At 37.9% G+C, this 17,957-nt stretch overlaps 1 protein-coding gene across 1 annotated transcript; it reads right to left on the bottom strand.

The window, feature by feature from the left end:
* Positions 1-1,552: 1,552 nt before the first annotated feature.
* Positions 1,553-14,720, bottom strand: LOC127426714 (DNA mismatch repair protein Msh2-like). The gene is made up of 16 exons (XM_051673681.1): positions 13,905-14,720; positions 13,397-13,545; positions 13,000-13,287; positions 12,759-12,905; positions 11,755-11,904; positions 11,519-11,652; positions 7,720-7,919; positions 7,516-7,625; positions 7,278-7,401; positions 7,036-7,186; positions 6,845-6,942; positions 5,848-6,093; positions 5,517-5,721; positions 2,348-2,595; positions 2,026-2,204; positions 1,553-1,916 (listed from the first exon to the last, which is right to left on the bottom strand). The coding sequence occupies exons 1-16, from the start codon at positions 14,110-14,112 to the stop codon at positions 1,734-1,736; spliced, it is 2,820 nt and encodes a 939-aa protein (XP_051529641.1). The 5' UTR covers positions 14,113-14,720; the 3' UTR covers positions 1,553-1,733.
* Positions 14,721-17,957: the final 3,237 nt, after the last annotated feature.

Raw genomic sequence — 17,957 nt, 5'->3', positions numbered from 1 at the left:
ATTTTAAGAAGAATATCTCAGCTCTGTAGGTCCTTACAATGCAAGTGAATGGTGACCAGACATTTGAAGCTACAAAAATCATATTAAGGCAGCATAAAAGTAATCCATACGACTTCAGTGGTTAAATTCATATCTTCAGTAGTGATATGATTGGTGTGGGCGAGAAACAGGTCAAAATTTAAGACCTTTTTTTTTTTTTTACTATAAATCTCCACTTTTGCATTGAGCGTTTCTTCACCTACTGGTTGGGGCTCATCAAAGGTGGAGATTTATAGTTAAAAAAAAAAAAAAAGGACTTAAATTTTGATCTGTTTCTCACCCACACCTATTATTTTGCTTCTGAAGATATGGATTTAATCACTGGAGTCATATTCATTACTTTTATGCTGCCTTCACGTGCTTTTTGGAGATTCAAAGTTCTGGTCACCATTAACTTGCATTGTAAAGACCTCCAGAGCCGAGATATTCTTCTAAACATCTTCATGTGTTCTGCAAATGAAAGAAAATCATACACATCTGGGATGGCATGAGGGTCAGTAAATGATGAGAGAATTTTCAGTTTTGGGTGAACTATCCCTTTAAATATTGATGTTTCTCACCCACACCTATCATGGAGTCGCATGGATTACTTTTATGCTGCCTTTGTGTGCTTTTTGGAGCTTCAGAGTTTAGGTGACCATTCACTTGCATCATGGACCTACAGAGTTGATATATTGTTCTAAAAAATTGTGTTCTGCAGAAGAAAGTCATACACATCTGGGATGGCCGGAGGGTAAGTGAATGAGAGAATTTTCAGTTTTGGGTGAACTATTCCTTTAAGTATGCATTGCTTTTATTTATGGAGCCTCCAATCTGGAAAAAGGTTCAGTTTTAAAGTATGAAAAGAGCTGACTTTTTTTTATTTTTTTAAACGAGTGCCATTAGGCTGAGTTTTGAATGATATTTAAATGGTATCAACATTTGCGGAGGGTAAACGAACTACAGGGTAAGTTCAATTTTGAACATAACTGAAAAAAGCCTGCCTATTCTAAAGGTGTCATTCCCTTAGAGCTAAATGAGAAAAACGATAAGCAGCTTTGAAGATTTGATAGATGGATTAGTGTTTAAAACAATTAACAAAAGGTACACACATAAGAGTGGAATACATTTTCATTTTTGTAGCCCAAGTTGTACACTTAAGTTTCAAAAGTTTCACACGTTCTCCAACTCATCCATTAGATGGCGACATTGTCACTAACAAAAAATTCTAGCCGCGATTTTAAAATGGACTGTTCACCTAAAAATAAAAATTCTGTCATTTAATCACCCTAATATCGATTCAAACCTATATGACTTTCTTCACTGGAACACAAAAGATGTTAGGCAGAAAGTTAGCCGCAGTCACTATTCACTTTTATTGCATCTTTTTCCATAAAATGAAAGTGAATGGTGACTGAGGCTAACGTTCTGCTTTTGTCATACTGGTTTGGAACTAGAGTGAGAATGAGTAAATAAAGACAATGTATTTTTCAACAAACTATCCCTTTAACAGTTAATACACACAAAACACACATATTTAGAAACAGTTTACTCTGAAAGAGGATTATGAGGACAGAATATACAAGAAAAAAAAACTCTGCAGAAAAAAATAAACTGAAAAGAGATGGCTCTAAAATGGAACAATTTTTCTAATCTACTATAGATTTTATGCATTTTTAAACAAAAGCTTTTGTCCGCAATGACAAAGATACCCCTCAGGCTGAGGCCAGTTTGACTTTGGAAGAACGTGACACTATCTCATTAACAAAGCTGTTGTTTTGGCCGATGACCTCTGCCTTCAGTTTGTGTAGCTCTTCTTTGACTGCTTCATCCGTCATGCCATCAACAGGCATTGATTTAACCTTAGCCAGGAAAGCTTCGATGATCTTCTCTCCCTCCTAGAAGTAAGATGACAGGACAGCTAATTATTTTATAAAGCGTAAAACAATTTAGTAGAGTGAGCTGCAGAGCAGATGCAAACACATATCTTACAACAAGACATCTTACCTGTTTTTCGAGGCAGCGCTTCTTGGCTTCAGGTCCAGCCCCAGCCCCCTCTTCCCCGGCTCTTGAGATATCCTGGAACTCCTCAAGCTCCAAAGCTTTCTCCCTTGCATTAGCAATCACATGCTTGGGGAAATTAGCAAGCTCTGCCACATGAATCCCAAAGCTCTGGTCACACACACCTAAGTCAAATCGACAGGGGTCAGCATAAATTGTAGAGGAGTGTCCTATTAATTATACAACAGTTAGTTTCGCTCTACAGGCTTTAATTTGATTGACACGTGGTGCCTGGTTCATCTTTGTGCTTTGCTTGAAAGGCACATACCTTTTTTCACCTTGTAAAGCATAGTAAGAGTGCTGTCTGTGGTCAGGGCAGTGACATGTAGGTTACGGACAGTGGGCACTTGCTGTGCCAGTGCCGTCAGCTCATGGAAGTGAGTGGCGAACAGGCAGAAGGACCTGAGACGGGTGGCGATGTATTCTGAGATTGCCCAAGCCAGACCAAAGCCATCATACGTGGATGTGCCTCTGCCCAATTCATCAATAATGATGAGAGAATCCTCGGTGGCTGATCTAAAGAGCAGTAGGACACAGATAATAAAATACAAAACATGATATTTGCATTCATCTCTAAACAGTACAGAGATAAATATGCAAACATTATAAATACTGATAAAAAATGTGAATTACATGATATTCTGATTAATCAAATTGATTGCAATTAATTGCATATGTCAATATTTGCTGAGAAAACCCCTCAAATGTAGATCAAAGAAATTATCCTACATTATTGTGGCAGATTGAACAGACACAAAATAAAGTGACTTTGAATTCTATTTATTGCTTTTAGTATTTTTACATCTCTTTAAACATAAACCTATCACTGGGCAACAGTCAACAGCAATTTTGCAACTAAGTTTGGCAATTGAGGTATATTTAAAGCCTATGCTATTTTTCAATTGTTGGTCTACACCGATCAGCCACAACATTAAAACCACCTGCCTAATATTGTATAGATCCCCCTCGTGCCCCCAAAACAGCGCCAGCCCGCATCTCAGAATAGCATTCTGAGATGCTATTCATCTCACCACAATTGTACAGAGTGGTTATCTGAGTTACCGTAGACTTTGTCAGTTCGAACCAGTCTGGCCATTCTCTGTTGACCTCTCTCATCAACAAGGCATTTCCGTCCACAGAACTGCCACTCACTGGATGTTTTTTGTTTTTGGCACCATTCATAGTAAATTGAAGAGACTGTTGTGTGTGAAAATCCCAAGAGATCAACAGTTACAGAAATACTCAAACCAGCCCATCTGGCACCAACAATCATCCATGGTCTAAATCAACGAGATCACATTTTTTCCCCATTCTGATGGTTGATGTGAACATTAACTGAAGCTCCTGACCCGTATCTGCATGAATTTATGCACTGTAGCCACACGATTGGCTGATTACATAATTGTATGGATGATTGTTGGTGCCAGACGGGCTGGTTTGAGTATTTCAGTAACTGCTGGTCTTTTTGGATTTTCACGCACAACAGTCTCTAGAATTTACTCAGAACGATGCCAAAAGCAAAAAACATCCAGCGAGTGTCAGTTCTGTTGACAGAAACGCCTTGTTGATGAGAGAGGTCAACAGAGAATGGCCAGACTGGTTCGAACTGACAAAGTCTACAGTAACTCCAATACAATCTGTACAATTGTGGTGAGAAGAATGGCATCTTTAAAAAAAAAAAAAAAAAAATTCTCAATTTTTTTTCTCTCCAAAAATAATTGTTTTTTTCCTCAAGAGGCAACATGAGATTTTTTTTTCGTTGCTTGCTAGCAAACAATTATAATGCAGTACCAGCCTCGGCCAGCAGGTGCCACTATCAGTAAGCATGAAATCTTATGCTTAAGATGACAGCTGTGGTACTTGATCGGTTTATTTTTATTGTTGTAAAATACAAATGGAATGTTTTGAAAATCTTCATCAAGGAAAGAATCATACTGTATATAATGTTTGAGAGTCTACTAATACATGAGATCCCACAATTAAATGAATATACCTCAGGTTACTATATCTCATTTGGCATTTGTTGACAACGGGAGCTCTTTCTGGTTTTTTGATGACATTAACCACCGGGAATATCGATGCAGCTATTAATATTGTGCTTTTTTAATTTGTTGGCCAATGTAAAGATGTGCTAGATAGAGTCTTTGACCGTTGAGGCACCTCTCGCTCTGTTTTCAGTGCTGTGTTTAAAGCAATGACTCGTGTTAGAGTTGCCCAAATCAACGAACTCTTGGAGCGATGCGTCAGCTTCAACCACGGCACCGTGTCGAGTTAAAGGAAGATGCAGAGCTGCTTGAAGAAATGGTGCACTTTCTGGTTGTCCCTTAGTCTGTTAAATGAGATGAAGTACTGAGAACTTTGCATCTCTTAAATACTGCAACGTAGGCAATGCCTGTCCTTTTGTTGTGATGTGTGTACAACTGGTACTTTTCAAAAGTGCCAATAAACCTGCTCTTCTGGACATTTCAAGTTTGTATTCAATCAGTTGTGTTGAGAATTTTCACCAAGGCAATGACGTAATGGGTTTTCGCCATCCACATGTCTCACCACCTGTAGATTATTAGTAATTAAATCTCCGCCTCTCCTGTGATTGCTGTGTCTTTGCTTATGGTGAATTTCCTCCCCCGACTTCTCGTGAGGTGGCTTTTGGAGTTGTTGCGTTTTAAATCAACAACTTAATTTATGGGATGATTGACCACATGCTGCTGGAACACAAATTGTTTTGAGAAAAAAAAAATTTGGAGAGAAAAAGAAAATTGAAAGAATTTTTTTTTTTTTGGGGGGGGGAAGAAAAAAAAATTCTAGAACATAGGCTCAGGAAGGCACAAAGACACCTAAAAAAAAATTGGTGTGACACAAACGAAGATATTTTGATGGAAACATGATGTGAATTTATCCATACAATGCAAGTCAATGGGGGCCAACACTTCCAAGCTCCATGATGGACAAAGGCAGCATAAATTAAATCCATACTACCCAAATGGTTTAATCCATGTCTTCTGAATCAATTTGATCAGTTTTGGGTGAAAACCCATAAAAATATAATTCCTTTTTCACTTTTAATTTTGGCATTTGCAGTCTCCTAGATGAGAAAATGATTTGAAGATTGATTACACTTCATTGCACTTGGTATGTTCTCACCAGACACAGATCGTATCACTTCAGAAGACATGGATTAAACCACATGAGGTGTATGGATTACATTTATGCTGTACTTTTTGGAGCTTGTAATTACTGGACCCCATTGACCTACATTGTATGGATATATACACATCATATCTCCATAAAAATATATTTGTTTGTGTTCCACAGATGAATGTCATACGAGTTTGACGTGCCATAAGGGTGAGTAAATGATAAGCAAATTATCTTTTTTGGGTGAAATATTCTTTTAAATATAATTGGACTGGAAAAAGTTTAATAAACATAGTTCTGACCGGAGGATAGCAGCAGTCTCCAGCATCTCTGCCATAAAGGTGGACACTCCTTTGATCTGGCTGTCCCCTGCACCCACTCGAGCAAGCACGCAGTCCACCACACTCAGCTCTGCCTCTTCACATGGCACAAAACAGCCAATCTGTGCCATCAGAACAATCACACCCATCTGACGGATATATGTAGACTTACCACCCATATTTGGACCTAAACAGAACATTTTGGATAGTTATCAGTAATGCATTTATATACACATTAATCTTCAACTTGGTGGTTGTATATATGTCACCCAAAAGCTCATTTTTGTAATCAGTTTATCAAACTGGAGCTTACCTGTGATGATATGAAACATCTCCTCGCCCCTTGAGAAAGTGACATCATTGGGAATGAAAGCCACATCATCTTGGGCTTCAACACATGGGTGTCTTGCTGCCTTCAGAATGAGTCTGCCTGATCCTTTCTCTAGTATTCTGGGCCTTACATAAGGCACTGGAGCAGCATGGGACACCATAGCAAAGCTCACCACTGCATCCAGTTGAGCAATCACCTCATTCAGTGTCTGCACTGGATCCACATATCCTAAAATATGAAAACAGATTTTTCAGAATATTTTAACAGTTAGTTACTGTCCTCTAATCCAGGGGTTTCCAAACAAGGGTTCATCAGATTGTAAAGATGTTGCGTACAAAAATATTTCCTTTTCTACAGAATAAAAAAATACAATTGAGGGATAATTTCAAATGTTGCATGGTTGCCAATATAATGTAGAGTTTCCAAAAAAAATTAAATAGAATGTTTCATTTCACAAAAATATTTCCAGAGGTAAGGGCACCATATGTCCCCTCACCCCTGATTATAATTGTTGTTACGGCCCTGGCTTCAATACTTTCTATGAAAAGCCATTTTTAATTATTAAAAATTTACATTTTGGCAATATCAAGATTTAACATTTACAATACTTACATAAATGGAATGACATAAACTTATAAAATTACCAGGGAAATGAAATTACATAAAAAGACCATGACGAAATTTTACAACTTCCTTTGTAGTGTGAACCTCTGATTGAAATAAAAATGCCAATGGTGAATTTAATTAAATAAAAAGGAATACTTATTAGAAGAAAATAGCAATAAATGTAATAAATATTCAATAAAATCTAAAAAGAATTAGAAAAATGAAGTGAAAAGACATTAAATTAATTATATTTCCAAAGCATCTTCAAGTAAATTCAGGTCAAAGGGGTTCAGCTGACTAAAAAGTTTGGGAACCCCCGCTCTAATCTGACTGGCCAAATTAAAGACTGTCCTTTAAAATGACCGATTCTCACCTGCAGCTATGCTGATGATCTCTTTGACAATGGCGTTTTGCGCCTCTTCATACTCTTCCCTGTTTTTAGTGTACTCTTCATTCAAAGAGCTCAGCTTACTGCAAGGCAAACACAACACCATCACTGGCTTGGAAACCACTAGCCACACCAATATTACATCTTATAATGCAGATATTGTATCCATCTCTTGCCTGTTAGTAAAGCGCACTCCATTTTTCTGAACATCTAAAGTTGTGAATTTCTTGTTGTTGCGAAGGTTTTTCTCTTCTTTGCATGTGACTCGGTAGAAGTAACCGATCTGGGCATTGGATTCAAGCTTCACAGTCTTGCCTGCATCAAGCCCTAAAGCACAGATCAACAAAACAGTATTCATGACAAAAAACACAAAACAAAGCCAACACAGAAGTTGAATTTCCACACTATTTTCACTAACCAAGCTCTCGTGCTGCACTGTTCAAGGCAGCTTGCATGGCTTTCTCCAGCCCGTTCATGTTCTCCCTGAGCTCACTCAATGTGGGATCAAATGAGGGTTTCACCAGGAACTCATGATGCTCGACCTAGACAGCAGACACAACAAGTCTTATACATTCACATTTAAGGCATATAGCAGAAGCTCATGAAGTTTTCATTAAACACAAGAGTGTAGATGACAAAAGTAGGCCATTTTTCACCTGGTTCATGTCCAGTGTAGTTTCAATCATCTCCTGAAATTTGGAGAAGTCAGAGATGAGGTCACTAAGGGGAGAGATGAATGCTGCGTGCAGGAGGACCTGATGTTTTCCTGGTAACAGGTTGAGATAAAAAGTCACTTTTTATTTGTTGTTCAAAAGCATATTAGAATGCTTTAAAGTTATTACAGCTAATGTTTTGCTTACCACTGTATCTCTCTAAAGTCAACACCAGACCTGGGAGTTGACCCACAGCTTGGTAGACCCGGTAACAATCCTGTAAATTAGAGCTCTGACGCTGGAACTTTTTCGCCATCCGGTTGAGGTCTGGAAAACGGCGGAGAAGATCCTCTTGGCAACTCTTCCTCAGCTCAGAGTCTGCCACAAAGGTCTCCACAAGGTCCAGTCTGTGCAACACGCCCACAAATATATAAGATCAAACTGTAAACATGCAAACACCCACAAGATACACAAAACAAAAAAAGAGCTACAGAGTATAATGATGGCCAACTGATTGTGGTTCAAACCATAATTTTGTCTCATAGTAAAATATATTCATAATAGGGATGGGATGATATACACTTAATATAACACTTAAATGACAAAGTATGGCAGAAAATTGTGTTGCACAAAATGCACATTATAATTTCTCATCAAAATAAGTCTTTTAATACACAATTTAAATGCTCAAAGTTTAAATAGAGTTTCTCAAATACCTTTCACTAAAAAAAAAAGATAACAAATAAGCCTTCAAAAACAGTGGGCTACATTTAGGCTGATCAGGTGCAGAACAAGAAATAACAGAACCTGTCCGGAAAAAGTATGAATTTTTGAATTTAATTTAATTTTTTATTAGAATAATTTGTGTTGATAATTTATCACTTTAACTTTTAAAAATATAAAAACTCTACATTCCATCAATTAATATTATTTCTTGAAACTGTATATGTGTGTATATATATATATATATACACAGGTGCATCTCAATAAATTAGAATGTCGTGGAAAAGTTCATTTATTTCAGTAATTCAACTCAAATTGTGAAACTCGTGTATTAAATAAATTCAATGCACACAGACTGAAGTAGTTTAAGTCTTTGGTTCTTTTAATTGTGATGATTTTGGCTCACATTTAACAAAAACCCACCAATTTACTATCTCAAAAAATTAGAATACATCATAAGACCAATAAAAAAAACATTTTTAGTGAATTGTTGGCCTTCTGGAAAGTATGTTCATTTACTGTATATGTACTCAATACTTGGTAGGGGCTCCTTTTGCTTTAATTACTGCCTCAATTCGGCGTGGCATGGAGGTGATCAGTTTGTGGCACTGCTGAGGTGGTATGGAAGCCCAGGTTTCTTTGACAGTGGCCTTCAGCTCATCTGCATTTTTTGGTCTCTTGTTTCTCATTTTCCTCTTGACAATACCCCATAGATTCTCTATGGGGTTCAGGTCTGGAGAGTTTGCTGGCCAGTCAAGCACACCAACACCATGGTCATTTAACCAACTTTTGGTGCTTTTGGCAGTGTGGGCAGATGCCAAATCCTGCTGGAAAATGAAATCAGCATCTTTAAAAAGCTGGTCAGCAGAAGGAAGCATGAAGTGCTCCAAAATTTCTTGGTAAACGGGTGCAGTGACTTTGGTTTTCAAAAAACACAATGGACCAACACCAGCAGATGACATTGCACCCCAAATCATCACAGACTGTGGAAATTAACACTGGACTTCAAGCAACTTGGGCTATGAGCTTCTCCACCCTTCCTCCAGACTCTAGGACCTTGGTTTCCAAATGAAATACAAAACTTGCTCTCATCTGAAAAGAGGACTTTGGACCACTGGGCAACAGTCCAGTTCTTCTTCTCCTTAGCCGAGGTAAGACCCCTCTGACGTTGTCTGTGGTTCAGGAGTGGCTTAACAAGAGGAATACGACAACTGTAGCCAAATTCCTTGACACGTCTGTGTGTGGTGGCTCTTGATGCCTTGACCCCAGCCTCAGTCCATTCCTTGTGAAGTTCACCCAAATTCTTGAATCGATTTTGCTTGACAATCCTCATAAGGCTGCGGTTCTCTCGGTTGGTTGTGCATCTTTTTCTTCTACACTTTTTCCTTCCACTCAACTTTCTGTTAACATGCTTGGATACAGCACTCTGTGAACAGCCAGCTTCTTTGGCAATGAATGTTTGTGGCTTACCCTCCTTGTGAAGGGTGTCAATGATTGTCTTCTGGACAACTGTCAGATCAGCAGTCTTCCCCATGATTGTGTAGCCTAGTGAACCAAACTGAGAGACCATTCTGAAGGCTCAGGAAACCTTTGCAGGTGTTTTGAGTTGATTAGCTGATTGGCATGTCACCATATTCTAATTTGTTGAGATAGTGAATTGGTGGGTTGTTAAATGTGAGCCAAAATCACCACAATTAAAAGAACCAAAGACTTAAACTACTTCAGTCTGTGTGCACTGAATTTATTTAATACACGAGTTTCACAATTTGAGTTGGATTACTGAAATAAATGAACTTTTCCACGACATCCTAATTTATTGAGATGCACCTGTATATATATATATATATATATATATATATATATATATATATATATATATATATGAGCTGTCAATGTTTGAAATAATGAGTACAATTTACAAATAATAACATTAAGTTTACATTCATTTAAATAAGCACTATAATGGTACTGACAGTTTAAGAGTTTAATGTGCAACTCACAACCTCGCACAAGTGTTCCGGTTCATTCCTCAAAGGGATAGTTCACACAAAAATGTAAATTCTCTCATTATTTACTCACCCTCCTGGCATCCCAGATGTGTATGATTTTCTTTCTTCTGCAGAACACAAATGAAGATTTTTGGAAGAATATTTCAGCTCTGTAGGTCCATAAAATGCAAGTGAACGGGTGCCAAAATTTTGAAGCTCCAAAATCCACATAAAGGGTGCCTAAATGTAATCCAAATGGCTCCAGTGCTTAAATCCATGTGTTCAGACACAATATGATAGGTGTGGGTGAGAAGGAGATCAATATTTAAGATTTTTTTTTTATCATAAATTCTCCTTCCTGCCCAGTAGGGGGTGATATGCACAAAGAATGTGAATTAACAAAAACAGAAGGAAAAAGTGAAAGAAGGAAAAATCACTTCAGAAGACATGGATTTAACCACCAGAGTCATCTGGAGTACTTTTTTGTTGCCCTTATGTGAATTTTGGAGCTTCAAAAATTTGACACCCATTCACTTGCATTGTATGGGCCTACAGAGCTGAGATATTCTTCTAAAAATCTTAATTTGTGTTCAGCAGATGAAAGAAAGCCATACACATCTGGGATGGCATGAGGGTGAGTAAATGATGAGAGCTTTCATTTTTGGGTGAACTATCCCTTTAACAAGAGAGCATTCTCGGTTTTTTAGCACATCCGTAAAGAACAGAAAGGACATTAAAAGACATATTATTCAATGAAAGTGGGAGTCTAATCTTTTATGGACACACATTATACGGAAGAAATGGTCTGTTTTAATCAAGCACTTTTCAACAAAACAAGGTTATTTTCCAGGTATTCCAGTACTTCCAATTTCTAGAAGCTAAATTCAGGCACTTTATGCACTTCAAGGACCTTGTGTGAACTCTGTAAACAGTGTAGAAAAAAAGTGCAGTAGGGGTAAAATCAAGAAATAGAGAAATATGATGTTTAAAGGGTCATTTCATTCATGATCACATGGACAGAAAACAATGTTTCAAATTTCGCAATATAGAGTTTTGCCTCGATATGGTTCATAATTGTTTTGGTTGGAAATATAGGGAAATTCTACATATCGTCCCATCCCTAATTCATAATCAAGTAGAATTATCTTTTCAGCATATTTAGCAGAATTTTGTGCGACAGAAGTCAATTCAACCTCATATGAAATATCCTATAGATTAAAAAAGGCAGGATGAAATAAATAGCATATCTAAATCTCAAGGCTTAAAGGCACATAGCTACGATTTGAAGGCCTCACCTTTCTTCTATCTTGTTTTTGTCTATGAGAGGCTGTTTGATCCACTGGTTTACCAACCGCTGTCCTTGTGGGGTACGACATTTGTTTAAAAGACCTGCCAAAGAGTGAGTGCCTGTAGTATCATCAGAGGAACCCTGAGAAATCAGAGGATGAAAATCTGACTCACAATGATGATTTACAGTTGAAATTCTGAATTTCTCATCTTCAAACTTTTTTTTTCCTTAATGAACCCTGACCTGGAAGAGATTCAGGGCCTGCACAGCAGCATTATCCAGCCGCATGTACTGGTTGAGGTCAAAAGTGGTCATCTTGAAGGAACCAAAACTGGCTTCATCTGAGAGGAGCTCCAGGTATTTGATGACTGCTTCCAAGCAAGACATTGCAATCTATAAAAAGCAAAAACCTGAATAAATCTCCTAATCATAGTGCTGTCATATTATGAGTTCCAACAATTCAACTCAAAACAATTTATTTATTTTGTCCAGAATATCTTAAAAGTATTAAAGGAAAAGTTCACCCAAAAATGAAACTTCTCTCATCATTTACTCACCCTCATGCCATACCAGATGTATATGACTTTCTTCTGCAGAGCACAAATGAAGATATTTAGAAGAATATCTCAGCCATTGGTTCATACAATGCAAGGGAATGGTGGCCAAATCTTTGAAGCTCCAAAAAGAACATAAAGGCAGCATAAAAGTAATCTATGAGTCCAATGGTTAAATCCATGTTTTCAGAAGTGATCTAATTTATTTTGGGTAAGAACGGACAAAAACTTAACTCACATCACTGTACATCTTGCCATTGCAGTCTCTAGGCACGATCATGGTTTCAAGCTAGATTACACTTGTTTGCACTAGATGGCGCTTGTAAGTGTAATCAACCTTGAAACTATGATCGCCAAGAAGACTGATGTTGTCAAGATTTATGGTCTGTTCTTACACAAAATCAATCAGATTTCTTCAAAAGACATGGATTAAAACACTGGCATCTTATGGATTACTTTTATGCTGCCTTTATGTGCTTTTTGGAGCTTTAAAGTTCTGGCCAACGCTCACTTGCATTGTATTGACCTACAGTGCTGATATATTCTTAAAAAAAAATCTTTGCTGTGTTCTGCAGAAGCAAGTCAGTCATACAAATCTGGGATGGCATGAGGGTGAGTAAATTAGTACATTTTCATTTTTGGGTGAACTATTCCTTTAACATCATGGTTAAATTGTAATGCAGAGCTCCAAACCTGTTTCTCCATCTCTGGAAGGGCAGCACTGGACACGGTCTCTCCCTTGCGGGCCTTTAGCAGCCGATTCAGATCCTGCACAATGTCTTTGGTAGTAAATTCTGATTTCTTTCTATCTGTGAGTAAAATGCCTCCACGCTGTACCACCTGAATTTTGAACAACAAGCATGTATTCAGAGAATGATTGTGGTCATAGAATCTCATTCCATAACATACAAGCTGGCAGTTGTAAGCAATCTACCTGTCTAAGTTTTCCAAGGTCTCCACCTGCATCTCCTCCCGGTAGCACACACTCTTTGGGCCCGATTTGCACCAGCAGAGCTTCCAGATTGGAGAACTGATCATTGTCTGGAAACTCACACACACCAAGTTTCCTGAGGGTACTGTCCACATACCCAACCCCGACAACACGCTGTCCATCACCTCCAGTGCCAAGACGCACCCCTACCACACCAACAGCTCCCTCCCCAGGTCCTCCTCCACTGCCAAATAAAATCTCCTCAAACTGGGTCAGGTTTCCTGGAGACGCCTGTGATGCACAAAAAAAAAAAAAAAAAAAAAAAGATGAAATATACATGATGAACAGAGTAAAGAGAGATATTTTAAAAAAGTGACATAAGATAATGAATGCAAGGTACCTTGAAAGATATTTGCCAGTCATGGTCTTTGCTGCTCTTACTGGCATTCCTGTAAACTTCCACTCGGTACTGTCTGACCAACAGTAGGTCCCTCACGAATGACTCGAAGTTCATCTTACTGAGGACCACACTCTCCAACCTCCTATTTCCTGTGTTTTTAAGAAATTCACATGATTTTGTAAGCTACCACCAATTTTACTAAACAACTGCTTAAGTTATTACCATTTAGGTTCCATCTATTCTAGCTAATACTATTGCATTCTTCACCCGGTGCACAATTACACAACCTGTATATGTCCTGTATTGTATTTTGCATTGTTTATTGTGTACTACATATTCAATTCTGTATGTTTATACTGTGCGGAATGTTATATCTGGAATAACTGATTGACATAGCATGTTAACTGCAGAGTAGAAAAAGACAAGGAACAAGAGACCCTTGCTAACAAGCTATGGCAATGAGCAGTCTACCTAGCGATTAGTTACAGAAGTTAGGCTAACAGCCAACCTGAGCCCAGATTTTTGATGACTCCATTCGTCTTGAAAACCTCCTTGGCTGCAAAAACAGCATCTTTTCCATGCACCGTATAATAATCATTGCGATCAAATATTCTCACGGTTGTGTCAGGTTTCTCAGGCATAGAAAAATAGAAATTTAGGAATCCATTTTCAGATACACTGTCCATGGACAGATTTTGTTTAGGCTGCACCGCCATGCCGGAATCTCCCGCCACAACACACGCGCGCAAAGGCAAATAGGGCGGAGATTCTTTTTCTTCTTCTTTTGGTTTGATTGGCGGCAAACCAGTTTGCAGGTGCAGTACCGCCACCTACCGGACTGCAGTGTGGAACAGTAGATTAGCAGGAAAAGAAAGAGAAAAAAGAAAAGAAAAGAAAAGGAAAGAAAAGAAAAAAGGCCTAAATTCTTTCTATTAGCCCTGTTCCCTTCAGATACTCAATAAGGTGACTGTATATTCCATGATGCCTCTCCCAGTAGGTTTCCTATTAGGGCGGAGATAAAATGATGACAACACTTTTAATCTTCTTTTCTTTTTTTTCTTTTTTTCTTTTTGTGTGTGGCATTTGTACATAGTCACTTTAATTACATCACTAACATAGCCAGATAAAATATTTTTTACACGTTTCAATTCCTTTGTGAATTTACATTTCTCACAATCACTTTTGTTGTTGTTGTTTTCAAAAAATGTCAATATATAGTTATTTACATTTCAAAACATCATCTTTAATATAAAATATCACATCAAATAAACTCATTTCTATCACACATTCCAATTTTCTCTTAATAAGTTTCCAAATCCTTCTAAAACAATCTTGCACAAATACAATAGTAAAACAAATGAAGAAATGAAATGATTCTTTCTCCAATTTATACAATTCTGGTGTATAAAATGTTCAGTTTAAATCTTTCCAAGGCATGTTTGTTAAAAGATCCTATGCAATATTTTGTATGATACTTCTTTGAATTTGTTATTTGATATAAAATGTATTCTGTATTTTCTATGCTTTTTTGAAGACATTTTTGGACTTTTTAAGTCATCACAATTTCCAAATAAATGTTCACAAATATCAATAATCAGGATCAAGTTTCTTAACAGTGACACTACACTTTTTTGGAATAGCATAAAAAAAATAGCAAATTCCTTTGGTTTAATAGATAACATTTTTGAAGACAGTTAGTAACACTTTTAGTGAGATCACTAAAGAGTATTTTATAGGTCATAACAGTTCTTATTGTATTCTTATTTCTCAACAATGGTGTGCACCGTATGATACTGTGTTAAAAGTGTGAGGAGCATCAGAGACAGCACAGAGAATGATGACAAATTCACAGCGGAATTTTTTTTGTAAAGTTTTATGAAAAAGGAAACTGCCAATTATTATTATTATTAGCCTATTATTATTATTATTATTATTATTATTATTATTATTATTACTGTTATTTTTACTAATAAGCAAATACTTCTCAGTTTAGTAAGCTGTAGCTCTGTCTCTGTGAATTCATACAAACACTGCCTCTGTGGATTGGGCTTCGCATAGCAGAAAACAAACCCTGGCTAACATATACCCAGACAGCACACGTACATCTCTGAGATGTCTGTTTTTAGATCTTTTCATCTGGAAAGCATCACCATCTAATTAACATCTGCTAAACATCTTAAAATGATCAGATTTACAAACATTGTAAATCATAAACATCTCAAAGACATCTGCTTAATGACTTATTGACTTCTGAGACTTAATTCTTGACATACACCTTATAGATGTATTGCAGATGAACAAACAACGTGAAAAAAAGAAAAAAATACATCTTGCAGATGTAAACACGCACATCAAATAGAGATCTGGGTAATGTACATACCAGGATAGTTACTCAATTTTTTCTATGGAACAATTAAAGATCCAAGAAACAACTTTGCAACAATGTGCATTGTTTTGTTTGTATTTTTGTTTTTGTTTTTCGTGCAAGGGAGGGCTGGAATGTATAATAATTAATTAAGTTTTAACAAACTAAAAAAAACTTTTTTTCTAACTGCTTGTGCATAAACCCATTATGTAAACTGCAAAAGGGCCAACTGAAGGCATGTATTTACACTATAAATTTCTTATTTTATTTTACACTCTTTAAAGGTATTTTGTCAAGGGACGCAATGCTCCACAAAATCCTTGCAGATATCATTAATCAGACCAACTTATTGGCATGCAACATCTTGATGTTTGAAGTTAAAGAGAGCAACCCTTTCATATGCTTCACGTTGCTGTTAAGAAGCTTTAAATGGGTCGCTGACTTTTTTAATTTAACATAATGATGACACACATAACTGTAGTTGTATAACATACAAACATAGCTGTCATAATTAAGAGGATGGCTCGATGTGTGTGGATCACAGTTAAACTGATTGAAAATAGTTGTTTTACATGTGGAGTTAATCGCTGATCAGTGAGATCAAATTTAATGATGGATATTTGTTTAATTCCCTTGGACAAGATAACCATCCATTCTGTATGAAACTGTAATTAAAGGACCGATCATTTGAGCCCTCACTCTAAGCTTCAGTAAAACAAATGGACTCACGTAAAACTAAGGCAAACTGTTGAAAACTATAGTTTGTAGCTTGCTTGGTTTAGCAGGTCTATATATATATATATTTTAAATGGAAGCGTTACCACCAAAGAATGAAATGTAATTTACATGACATTAAAATAACATGTTGCACTGATGTCCTTTGACCGTTTTGTCTGAGCAAAATAATGTAATCTGTGATTGTGAACTGTGACATTTGGATCTGGGTTTACACTCTTTATTTCAGCAGCTCTCCTACTCAAGTGTTGGATATGAAGCTGGTCATCAAGGTGGGGAGTTCCCTAACGACTCAGTACACTTGACATTGTGTCACTAAGCTGACACAAATGGGGAGTGTCCTTCTACACTACCTAGTTGAAACCTCTCTACAATAACGCCAATTCTAATAATGGCTATGGTGTTTGAGCCCCGCCCTTTTAGGTATGAAGCTGTCCACTATAAAAGCGGGCGCGCAAACAACATTACTCAGAATTTTCTTCTTTCACGACAGCGATTCATCTCTTTTCTAGAAGCCCTCAACTACTTCGCCATCAACATACACGAGTCAGCGGGCGGGATCTTCATGACAACGAGAAGACTCGCCGCTCCCCTGCAGTGTCTTGACAAACATTTACTCCACCTTGACCAGCTTCGCTGGTGAACGGGCCGCTTCTGCTTCCTGATTCCCCGCAGTGCTTCGGCAGGAGTTTTGTATCCTTATTGTGTTTTTGTGTATATGTATGTGTGTGTGTGTGTGTGTATATATATATATATATATATATAACTAAAAGAGCCACTTACGTGTTCACGTCTTTTTAAAGATGTTGTTCCGTAAGTGTTTTGTTATGCGAGGGACACATCCTGCCATCTGATCAGCATGTATATTCACTGTCTGGGCCGTGCCCACGCAGAGACAGCTCTCATAGAGACAGGCTGCCCTCACTGTGAGGTCATGAGTCTCAAGATGCTTCGCTTGCAAATCGCCCTCGTTCTGAGGGACGGTTGAGCCTCACGCACCTTCCCACCCGCCTCTTCTGTGACTCCCGAAGGATCACACAAGGAGGCATGGCGGGGCTGCGAGGTCAAGCAGGATGAATTTGAGGTGGACCTCATGCCGACATGCCCCGCGAGCCCCTCAATGTCCATGTACCGATACAGTATATGCGTGATGAGCTTCAGCCCTCTGTAGGAGCACGCCGCCTCGTCACGTTCAGCGGTTCTGACGCTGGGGATGATGATGTTATGTCTCTCGCTGCATCTGGCATGTGGTCATTGGATGACACTGCCGCCCTTTCCCCAAGCTCGGTCTCGAGTAATCTCCAGAGAAACCTGAAAAACCTTGCCTTGATGAATGGTTTGTGCAGTCCAGACGCCGCCAAGAGACCGTGTTCCGCAAATCTGCCCCTCACTTCCCGGAAGTTCATTACGAACTGACAAAATTCTGGCGTGCGCCCTATTCAGCTCACTCGCACAACGATT

This window comes from Myxocyprinus asiaticus, chromosome 36 (assembly GCF_019703515.2).
Source record: "Myxocyprinus asiaticus isolate MX2 ecotype Aquarium Trade chromosome 36, UBuf_Myxa_2, whole genome shotgun sequence".
In the NCBI taxonomy this organism is placed as follows: Eukaryota; Metazoa; Chordata; class Actinopteri; order Cypriniformes; family Catostomidae; genus Myxocyprinus; species Myxocyprinus asiaticus.
This window is presented reverse-complemented; position numbering and strand designations above follow the sequence as displayed.